The sequence below is a fragment of the Branchiostoma floridae genome, unplaced genomic scaffold (assembly GCF_000003815.2).
Source record: "Branchiostoma floridae strain S238N-H82 unplaced genomic scaffold, Bfl_VNyyK Sc7u5tJ_1550, whole genome shotgun sequence".
NCBI classification, from domain to species: Eukaryota; Metazoa; Chordata; class Leptocardii; order Amphioxiformes; family Branchiostomatidae; genus Branchiostoma; species Branchiostoma floridae.
The window spans coordinates 46048-57807 of record NW_023365750.1 but is presented as its reverse complement, the minus strand read 5'-3'; the positions used below and the strand labels follow the sequence as shown (position 1 = coordinate 57807).

The window sequence follows — 11760 nt, the reverse complement described above, 5'->3', positions numbered from 1 at the left end:
CCGGCACGCCGAGCAAGGCCGCTCGGTAATACCCGGCAGGCGGGCTCGCCGGTAAGGACTCCTCCGATGTTGATCGGGCCCGTTGCCGACCAAGCCTAAGGAGACACGCCGGCGGGGGCAGTGGCCGGCACGCCGAGCAAGGCCGCTCGGTAATGCCCGGTAGGCGGGCTCGCCGGCAAGAACTCCTCCAATGTTGGTCGGGCCCGAGGCCGACGGAGAGCCCGGGCGTACGCCGGCGGGAGCAGTGGCCGGCACGCTGAGCAAGGCCGCTCGGTAATGCCCGGCAGGCGGGCTCGCCGGTAAGGACTCCTCCAATGTTGGTCGAGCCCGTTGCCGACCAAGACCTCGGAGACACGCCGGCGGGGGCAGTGGCCGGCACGCTGAGCAAGGCCGCTCGGTAATGCCCGGTAGGCGGGCTCGCCGGCAAGAACTCCTCCAATGTTCGTCGGGCCCGAGGCCGACGGAGAGCCCGGGGTTACGCCGGCGGGGGCAGTGGCCGGCACGCCGAGCAAGGCCGCTCGGTAATGCCCGGTAGGCGGGCTCGCCGGCAAGAACTCCTCCAATGTTCGTCGGGCCCGAGGCCGACGGAGAGCCCGGGGTTACGCCGGCGGGGGCAGTGGCCGGCACGCCGAGCAAGGCCGCTCGGTAATGCCCGGTAGGCGGGCTCGCCGGCAAGAACTCCTCCAATGTTGGTCGGGCCCGAGGCCGACGGAGGGCCCGGGCGTACGCCGGCGGGAGCAGTGGCCGGCACGCTGAGCAAGGCCGCTCGGTAATGCCCGGCAGGCGGGCTCGCCGGTAAGGACTCCTCCAATGTTGGTCGAGCCCGTTGCCGACCAAGACCTCGGAGACACGCCGGCGGGGGCAGTGGCCGGCACGCTGAGCAAGGCCGCTCGGTAATGCCCGGTAGGCGGGCTCGCCGGCAAGAACTCCTCCAATGTTCGTCGGGCCCGAGGCCGACGGAGAGCCCGGGGTTACGCCGGCGGGGGCAGTGGCCGGCACGCCGAGCAAGGCCGCTCGGTAATGCCCGGTAGGCGGGCTCGCCGGCAAGAACTCCTCCAATGTTCGTCGGGCCCGAGGCCGACGGAGAGCCCGGGGGCACGCCGGCGGGGGCAGTGGCCGGTACGCTGAGCAAGGCCGCTCGGTAATGCCCGGCAGGCGGGCTCGCCGGCAAGAACTCCTCCAATGTTGATCGGGCCCGTTGCCGACCAAGCCTGAGGAGACACGCCGGCGGGGGCAGTGGCCGGCACGCCGAGCAAGGCCGCTCGGTAATACCCGGCAGGCGTTCCTCGCCGGTAAGGACTCCTCCAATGTTGGTCGTGCCCGTTGCCGACGGAGAGCCCTGGGGCACGCCGGCGGGGTCAGTGGCCGGCACGCTGAGCAAGGCCGCTCGGTAATGCCCGGCAGGCGGGCTCGCCGGTAAGGACTCCTCCAATGTTGGTCGAGCCCGTTGCCGACCAAGACCTCGGAGACACGCCGGCGGGGGCAGTGGCCGGCACGCCGAGCAAGGCCGCTCGGTAATGCCCGGTAGGCGGGCTCGCCGGCAAGAACTCCTCCAATGTTCGTCGGGCCCGAGGCCGACGGAGAGCCCGGGGGCACGCCGGCGGGGGCAGTGGCCGGTACGCTGAGCAAGGCCGCTCGGTAATGCCCGGCAGGCGGGCTCGCCGGCAAGAACTCCTCCAATGTTGATCGGGCCCGTTGCCGACCAAGCCTGAGGAGACACGCCGGCGGGGGCAGTGGCCGGCACGCCGAGCAAGGCCGCTCGGTAATACCCGGCAGGCGTTCCTCGCCGGTAAGGACTCCTCCAATGTTGGTCGTGCCCGTTGCCGACGGAGAGCCCTGGGGCACGCCGGCGGGGTCAGTGGCCGGCACGCTGAGCAAGGCCGCTCGGTAATGCCCGGCAGGCGGGCTCGCCGGTAAGGACTCCTCCAATGTTGGTCGGGGTCGACCGGGTCGGGTCCGGACAGCCGGCGGTGATCAGGTCACCAGGCCCCGGCACCCACCCCGTGGAGCATTTTTCAAAAAAGTGCTTTACAGGGTGTCTGACCAGGTCGTGGGTCGCTCAATCTACCTTGAGAAGAGTGGTCGTTTTTTGACTAGCTCGGCTTTCCGCGGAGCCTGACGGGTTTCTGCCGATGGCTGGCCAGTCCGGGACTGGTCGACAGGGACCGTGGCTGAGCGGGCAAGATTTCCGCACAATGAAAAGACGGGCTTGCCCGGTGACTTTTCCCTGTTTGGCGGGTCCAACGGGCTTTGCACCGGGCAGCGGTGAAGCCTTGGGCGGGCGGTGTGTGACCTTTGCACCGCCCGACTGCAATCGTGTCAGAGGAAGCCCCGGGCTGGCCATGCGAGCGAGCACGATGCGGCGGTGGCAGGAAGGTCCCGCCGAGCCTCGAGGTGACGCCAAGGCACGGTTCCTTTGTACAGGCCTTGTTACATCGGATGCATGACCGGATGTCGGCCATAAGGGTGACCGGCAGCTCACGGCGGCGGAACGAGGTCGGCGGCGGTTGGAGGCGCCTCTCGCCGCCGATGACTACCTCGTAGCGGGCGCCGTGTCCACCACAGGCGGGCGCAGCGGGCTTTTTTCGGCCTAAGTTCGGCCTCCCGGTGCCGAGACCAAGCCCGAGACCGTGTCTCGGTGGTTTTTCAAAAAAGTGCTCTACAGGGTGTCTGACCATGTCGTGGGTCGCTCTGCCTACCTAGGTAGCGCGCGTAGTCCAGTGGTTAGCGGCCTTGCCTCTGGAACTAGAAGCCGTGGGTTCGATCCCGGCTGTGTCGTTCACCCGACATGCACGCTACCGGAAAGGGTTGCAGTCCTTAGGACAGGACGTTAAGCCGTGGTCCATTGTTCATGGTAGGGCGATTGATCTGTGAGCTGTTGTGGGATGTTGATTTGATTGCTCACGGACCAATAAGGAGGGGAATGTTCGTGTGTTTTAGGAGATGGCAAGCGGGGACGACGAAGAGATAGAGGAGGACATTGAAATGTATCTCCGGGAAGCAGCGGTGGCTGAGAGAGCCGAGGCGGCCGGGGCGAATGGAACTGTTGGGCAGAATATCGCTGGGGAGGTCGACAGCGACGACAGCGACGATTTTGACTTGTATTCCGTCACGAAGCAGGTCAGAGGTGCCCGAGTCGGGGAGTTTTCACGACGGAACAAAGCGAGGGGTCGAGCTGAACGGCCGTGGGCATCCGTCAGTGCCGGTGAGGTTCATCCGTACAAGCCCCAGAAATTCAGGGCACCCGGGCCCGTCGGCCCGAGGCGAGCCGAGGACAACCGGAATGAACTGTCTTTCTTTCTGGAGGTGTTGGACCAGTATCTTATCCGGTATATCGTGCGTTGCACCAATAGGTACGCCCGGCAGAGGCGAAGGGTATTCCGCAAAGAAAGGCGCTCGCGTTGGTCACCCACCTCGACCACCGAGCTGAAAGCCTTTTTGGGCTGCATGATATGCGCCGGCTACACGTACCAACCGAGACTCGATTTGTACTGGTCTGATGACGATGACGTTGGGTGTACGCTGATGAAAAGGACTTTTCCTTCTCATCGTTTTCGTCAAATCTTGCGGTACCTTCACTACTCCCCCGAAGGGTTCTGTCCTCCTGGCAGCGAGCGTCTGAAGAGTTTTAAAGCAAGGGAGAAGTTGGACCGAGTTATGAAGGTACGCAAAGTTATGGAGAGGGTCAGTCGGAATAGTTGCCGTGCCCGCCATGTCGGCGAGCATCTCGTAGTTGACGAAGCGACAGTAGCGTTTAGGGGAAGGCACAGTCTTCGGCGCTACAACCCTTCGAAGCCGACAAAGTATGGATACTGTCTCCGAGCTCTGGCTGAGACAGACGGCTACATATTGTCCGACGAAGTGTGTGGAGGGCGTGCGGACCCAGAGGACATGTCGCCGGACGAAAGATGCATGCACGGCATTGGTGACGAATATGTCAGCCCTCTTGATCTGAAGCCCGCCCGAGTCGTCAATAGACTGACGATGCCATTTCAGGGATGCTACCGCACCGTTTATTGCGATTCCTACTACACAGGAGTCCAACTGGCAGATTACCTTTTCACCAAAGACACTTACATTGTGGGGACGGTGAGACGAAATGCGTCAGGCCTACCGACGGAAGGGCATCCCGTTCCACGCAAACCTAGGCCTGGGCCAGGCAGGCCGCCATTGCTGAAGTTCCCAGACCCCTATCCTAAGAGTGTACCGAGAGGCACCTCTGTCCGGTACCACGACGGGCCGGTAACGGTTGTGAAATGGCAAGACACCAAATCGCTCATACTGCTTTCTACGGGAACTAGTGTCTGTGCTCCCGACGAACTAACCACCAGGCGATGCAAGGGTCCCAGTGGTGCTACCCGACTAGAGGTGACATGTCCTGCAGCGATGAACATGTACAATCTCCACTACAAGGCGGTGGACACAGCCGACCAGCTCCGGGCAGGGTACGAATTCGGTCGGCCTTCGAAGAAATGGCACAGGCAAATCTTCTGGTACGCCATGGACAAAGCTGTGGTGAACGCCTTCTTGAACTGGAAGACATACACTGCTGTCAGACAGGATCTCCCAGCACATAGGGTTGCCCAGCTGAGCTTTCGACGGGCGTTAGTGCGGCAGCTAATCGGCAATTTCTCCGCAAGGCACCGAACACCCACTGCGAGCGTGGCCCTGCCAGGAGTCATCGGCAACCACCGGCAGATAAGCCAAGGGAAACCCACTAAAGCCTGTCGTTACTGCGCAAAAGCTGGCCGTCATATGCCACGAGCGAAACGGTGCAGACCGTTCGAGACTGTCTACAAATGCGAGATGTGCAACGTGTCCGTATGCCACGTCAGTTTGCGCCCCGAGTGTTGGCGTGAGCACTTGCAGGACATGCAGGGCGATGCATAGATGGTTTAGGACCGAGGAAAGTGTGTTGCAAGACCGGCCAAATGTTGTAAAGTTACTGGGAGAAGATGCGATTCTGTCCGGTGGCAACTTTGTGTCTAACCGGCAACTACCGATAATCCGACTTGTAAAGTTTTAGGACTAAGGAAAATGTGTTGCAAGACCGGCCAAAGGTTGTAAAGTTACTGGGAGAAGATGCGATTCTGTCCGGTGGCAACTTTGTGTCTAACCGGCAACTACCGATAATCCGACTTGTAAAGTTATAGGACTAAAGAAAATGTGTTGCAAGACCGGCCAAAGGTTGTAAAGTTACTGGGAGAAGATGCGATTATGTCCGGTGGAAACTTTGTGTCTAACCGGCAACTACCGATAATCCGACTTGTAAAGTTATAGGACTAAAGAAAATGTGTTGCAAGACCGGCAAACGGTTGTAAAGTTACTGGGAGAAGATGCGATTCTGTCCGATGGCAACTTTGTGTCTAACCGACAAATACCGATACTCTGCGTAATAAAGTGTTAAGAGACACCAACTTCTTTATTCCTTGCTTACTACCATTACAGTGGACAGATGGCCCTGTAGACATTTTAGGAATCCATATCCCCAAGTATCTATCAGATATTGTTGCTTTGAATTTTGACCGAAAAGAATCAAAGATAGATAAGCTTTTAAATCCCTGGAAAGGAAAACTACTTTCTCTTCTAGGTAAGGTTACTCTAATTGATTCCCTGATAGTGTCGCAATTTATCTTCTTGTTTCAATCCCTTCCTTCTCCACCTCCCTCTTTCTTCGAGAGGTTTGAGAAAAAAATATTTAAGTTTCTGTGGAGTGGTGGACCAGAACGAGTGAAAAGAAAAACAGTTTATAATCTCTACGAATATGGCGGTCTCAAACTTAGGAACTTGCAGGCTGTTGATCTTACCCTGAAGGCTTCTTGGGTGCCCAAGTTGTACCATAATGATAAATGGTTCTGCTCTAAACTGCTACTTTGCTCAAGTGTTTTATTTACAACTAATGTATTTCCCTTTTCGCAACTCACACTTCGTGATTTCGAAATAGTTATGAAAGAAAAGGCCCAAATCAGTCAATTCTTTAGGCATGTCATACAGGCGTGGCTAAAGTTTCAACTACGCCCTCCAGAGACTGCACAGGAAGTGAAACAACAGCCTATCTGCCTAAATTCACACATTCGCATATCCGGAAAACCATGCTTTTTGATGTCACTATACAACAGGGGGGTAGTCTTTGTAAATGATATTTTAGACTCACAAAATAAGCTTTTAACTTTCCAAGACTTACTATTAAAATTTGGGGACACATGTGCAGAGTTTAAGTATAATCAAATCATATCAGCAATTCCTAGCAATTGGAAACATTTACTACGACAGGTGTCACCAGAGTTAAGGGTTTGTGTTCCGGCGTGTAGAAACATAAACTGGCTTCAATTTCCAAACATCAATAAACATTTGTATTCATTTTTCATGTCTGACGCCAGGCTATGGGATATCTCTGACCGGATCCAATACTCGTGGGGGGAATACTTAAACACACCCATACAATGGAAAATAGTATACAGTTTACCCTATAAAGTTACCATTGATTCCCAACTACGCATGTTTCAATACAAGTTACTATTTAAATTTCTAACTACCAATAAGATATTGCATAGGTGGGGGGTAATAGATACATCACTTTGCAGTTATTGCACAGAAGAGGAAGAATCAGACATTCATTTATTTTGGGATTGTAGGATTGTTACAAAATTTTGGATACAGGTACAGGATTGGTATTTTAAGCACACTGGGAATTATTTACATCTTACTTTGTTTAATGTGTTATTTGGTATCATAAGTGATCGTGTTCCAGCTTTGTCCAATTTTGTTATTTTGTTAGGTAAACATTTCATTTTCAAATACCGCAACAGACGTCTTAGCCTAGAATCATTTATTTCATATATGTCATATTATTTTAAATTAGAAAATATCATCGCCAGAAGACTAAACAAAACTAAAAAGCATATTGGTAAATGGGGTAAATTGATTGGTTATATATAATTTGATATGTCTCATGTACTACTGCAACGGTAATTGGGGTATAATTTCTTGAACTTCATTTCTTATTAAGTTCACTGTGTTTTACTTATCAGTTTTATAGGTTCACACATGTCTCTTTCTGTTTACGATTTACGTGCCATGCATGTGTTTGTATGTGTTTCGTTTCTTTGAAAATCAATAAAAAAAAAAAAAAAAACAATGTTTCTGATAGGTCTTCGAAGCATTTTGCGGGTGAACAGTTCGAAGCACAACGAAGATATTTCAGGCAGATTCTTTTCAAGTGAAAATGATGCTGTAATAAGGTTCATGGTTTGCGCATTGATGCATTGTGGGTAATATGTCAAAGTTGAGGCCCTTGGTGATACAAAGTCCTTCCACTTTGACACGTCACCTTTGATACATCAACGAGCACGCCAAATCGTGGCCTTGCTTATTAAGAGGCCCTCGAAAATCAAGTTTATCATATGGCCGAAAATTACTGAAATTGCGATGGCTGCCCTCATGGATCTGAAGATACGAACGTAAGATGCTTGAACAGAATTACGCCGTACAGTACTGCAGCACAAGAAGAATTCTGTACTTTACTTTATGTACAGATGACAAGTGAGCTGCACGGCATTTTATACAGGCTATGGTCCGTGGCAGTTACGGCCCATGCACTCCTATTCATGGCACGGCCGTTTGTTTAATAGATCATTATCAGTGAAGGAGATGTCACGTACAGGGGTATCTGTTGGATCTGGACATTCCAAACAAGGCAAGGAGCAAGTCCATTCAGTTTTACGCATAGTGCTAGTATCTCATTTATAAGAAATAAAGACGATATTACCCCTTTAGATAGCTTCTAATTCTAATTCATTATCAGTATCTTAGATTTAACCAAGTATGAATCAGAAGGAGATCTAATAGAAATGTGTTGCTATCAGCATTTTCGGTACTGTCCTTATTTATGTAAACATTACAAGATACAAAAGCAGAACCGAGCGGGAGATATGCTACAGTAGCGGTATGTAGGTCGCAAATTTTTACTATTTTTTCCCATGACCATGACCATGACCATTGTCGTGTCAGTAACAGCCTGTGCACAAATATTCATGGCATGAATGTTTGTTTACCAGATAATTATCAGTGTTGAAGAAGTCACGCACAGGCATATCTGTTACATGTAGATCTGGACGCTAAAAGCCATGCTGTGTTGTGTAATCTCATATATAGAGGAAATAAAAACGATATTACACTTTTAAATAACTGCTACTTCATAATCAACATCATAAGCGTAACTATTCTTAGTATGATTAATATAGTGTTGGAATTGAATCAGAGGGAGATCTAATTGGAAATGTGTTGCTATCGTGTATCAAACCTCGATGCCCTATGGTAGACTACATGCCCTGCTCCACCGTTTGCATATATACCAAGAGTCCTTTAAGTTCCGTTTGAGACGTGATAAACAATTCGAGGTCATGTGCCATCATGGTGTCCGACTTGTGGTCAGTAAGGATCCCGGCGTGTACTACGATATCGTTTCAACCGCGAACTTAAAACACCGCGAAACAATCCTTTCCGCTATCCCGTGAAATGTATGTATAAGGCGAGCCATATCAGTGTACTTCATGGCTTTGTGGGGTTTGGGACCATGATAAATCAGGCTGTGATGCTTCCCTATGGAGGTAAGTTATGGAGACTTTTTGTGTAGCTGTGAGCCTTTGTGAAAACCACACGTAACTGTCATAAAACTACATTGATTTGGGTTGTACATGGGGTATATAAAGACATTTGAAAAGGAATTAGGTTGGTTTTACACATTTTATCGTTGCTCTTTTATGTAGAGCGGTATGTTACTTACTAAACCATTGTGTAAATTTAGTCTGGTCAATAATGAGAAGGGCTCTGTATGGACATTTAAGATACAAATCACAGTCATAGGCATAGAGCTACTTCATATTGATAATCCATTTACTGATTTAGAAAGACCAATTACAAACTTACGTTGAGTAACAAAATGAAATTCTCACTAGAAAGGCTGACATTTGCTTAAGAGCAAATACAGCATATTTCAGCCATACCCCTTCCCACGCAACATTGGACTGTTCCAAATCACCCCTGCGCAAAAATGGAACATCCTCTTAACAGTACATTATTCCCCACAGTGGACTGGTATTGTGAATTGATTCCAGGTAAAAACAGAGCTTGCTTCTATTTTTCAGAAAATGACAATAATCACACCTTCCATTCAGAAAATTTTCATCATGACTGAAAATTGTTGAATGACTTCATGTAATGTCATTAACAATTTTCAGTACGATAACTAGGTGTAAGTTTAAAAAAGTATAAGCTCCTTGTGATGTGGGTACATTTATTATTGCAGTGAACTTTTTTTATTCAAGTAGGGCATACGAGTTAATAATTATCAAGCAGGTGCAGGTACTGTAGGAGCGTTTGTTTTCTTCAAGCTGTAAAACTGTTAAACTGTTTTACTTTGTATGCAATCAGCCATCGAGCCTATTCTTATTTTAGTTTAACGACTTCCTGCCAGACCCGGAAGATACGATTGAACCTTGTTCGAGGATTTATTTTCGTCTGTCTGGTCAGTCTGTTCATACCCTGGCGCTGAGAGTGTTTTATTGGGCTGAAACTCTGGCAGTTTAAAGTTACTTACAATTTAAATGTTCAAAGTTTATGTCAAACAACAACAGCACTAGGAAATGTGGCCACTATAGACAGGTGGTCACTATAGAGAAAATGCTGATCTATTGACTAGGAGCCATACGTTACACATGATTTCAGTACACTGATCATTAATCATATAAACATTGCACAGGTAAGCCAATTGTTTAGATGTACAATTAAGTTCAAATAATTCTGAAGAGAAATATTGATGAGAAAATAATCATTCTCGCCACTGTCTAACTTATAATTACGTATCAAAACTAAACGCAGATTTTCTAACTAACGCACCTTTCGCCGACTTCATCAAAGGACCGCCGGCTATCAATCAAACACGGCTGTTGATTAGACTTAGAGTTTCAAACAGTCATGTGCTGTGTGCCAGTTGACAGCGAACTTCATGCTACGTGATGTTTTACATTGCTTGGACCTTCTTTCCTACAGCGGTGCTTCTACAAAATATTTAGACTGTAACACTGAGTCCCACATGTTTTATAGAATAGAATTTGACGCAGAACAGCGTTTTTTGCTGGGTATTTTTCTTGAAACATGTCCGTGGGAATATCAGCGAGGCGGCGACGTAGGGATATCAGACCGTCAACAAAAGTCGCACGGCGGCTAACGGCGCAGCGAAGATACTAGCGCTATAAATAAGCGTTTCAACTAAGGATGGCAACCCGTACAATATTTTAGTATACTGTTGAGCTAAGTAAAGTTTGTTGTTTATGAGGTTTTAGTTGTCTTTGAAGCTTTGACCCGAAATATTTTAAAGTCAAACTGCTGAAGAGAAGTAAGTGACTGCTACGATTATCGTAGATATGGCCCTAAAAAAACTGATAAAAGAAGCCTTCTCAATAGTCTAAAATGCAAGAGCTTCCGGGGGGGCTTCGCCCACCTGGGTCTCCCCCACAGTGACCCTGCCCCTGGACCCCGCCAGGGACATTCGGCGGCCCCCGGACCCCTGTCCGACGCTTTGAAAAAATCCTGGCGAGAAGTCCTTTATGTACCTTTATACATCCTCTGATGTTCCTTTCTTTTATGTTAGTAAATGCATAAAACATAAACCGGCATGAGCATACAAAATGTCATGAGAAAACGGACGTATACTGTCAAGAACTTTTGTCCGTCACAACCGCTGTGACGTAACACTTTACTGCTAGCGTAGATATAAAAATGGCGGGAAAATGGCTGCGTACGTTCAATTTTGCCCATTCAGTCGTAGATCCGGGCTATTATGCAACGGTTCTTCAGACTTTTACATGAGTTGTAGGTCACCAACAGAAATTCAAGAATGTGACGGTGTGTTCGTCCCACGACGAGTCCCGAAAAAGATACTGAAACTTTTCGCTTTGGCAATGAATGTGANTCTACTTATATTACGTATCAGAACTAAACGCAGATTTTCTAACTAACGCACCTTTCGCCGACTTCATCAAAGGACCGCCGGCTATCAATCAAACACGGCTGTTGATTAGACTTAGAGTTTCAAACAGTCATGTGCTGTGTGCCAGTTGACAGCGAACTTCATGCTACGTGATGTTTTACATTGCTTGGACCTTCTTTCCTACAGCGGTGCTTCTACAAAATATTTAGACTGTAACACTGAGTCCCACGTGTTTTATAGAATAGAATTTGACGCAGAACAGCGTTTTTTGCTGGGTATTTTTCTTGAAACATGTCCGTGGGAATATCAGCGAGGCGGCGACGTAGGGATATCAGACCGTCAACAAAAGTCGCACGGCGGCTAACGACGCAGCGAAGATACTAGCGCTATAAATAAGCGCTTCAACTAAGGATGGCAACCCGTACAATATTTTTGTATACTGTTGAGCTAAGTAAAGTTTGTTGTTTATGAGGTTTTAGTTGTCTTTGAAGCTTTGACCCGAAATATTTTAAAGTCAAACTGCTGAAGAGAAGTAAGTGACTGCTACGATTATCGTAGATATGGCCCTAAAAAAACTGATAAAAGAAGCCTTCTCAATAGTCTAAAATGCAAGAGCTTCCGGGGGGGCTTCGCCCACCTGGGTCCCCCCCACAGTGGCCCTGCCCCTGGACCCCGCCAGGGACATTCGGCGGCCCCCGGACCCCTGTCCGACGCTTTAAAAAAATCCTGGCGAGAAGTCTGTACGGCCTGAGTCTTCAAGTTAACGTATT

At 49.5% G+C, this 11760-nt stretch overlaps 2 protein-coding genes across 2 annotated transcripts in view; both read left to right on the top strand.

Moving 5' to 3' along the window:
- Positions 1-2625: 2625 nt before the first annotated feature.
- On the top strand, positions 2626-4890 carry LOC118408058 (piggyBac transposable element-derived protein 3-like). Its single transcript, XM_035808676.1, has one exon. It carries the CDS (start codon positions 2944-2946, stop codon positions 4888-4890), a length of 1947 nt encoding a protein of 648 aa, XP_035664569.1. The 5' UTR covers positions 2626-2943.
- Positions 4891-8575: 3685 nt separating this feature from the next.
- LOC118408057 (hemocytin-like) overlaps positions 8576-11760 on the top strand; it is a 12013-nt gene continuing 8828 nt past the window's right edge. The window contains exon 1 of the mRNA XM_035808675.1: positions 8576-8609. Coding sequence (XP_035664568.1) covers positions 8576-8609 — 34 coding nt within the window. The remainder of the gene's footprint in view (positions 8610-11760) is intronic.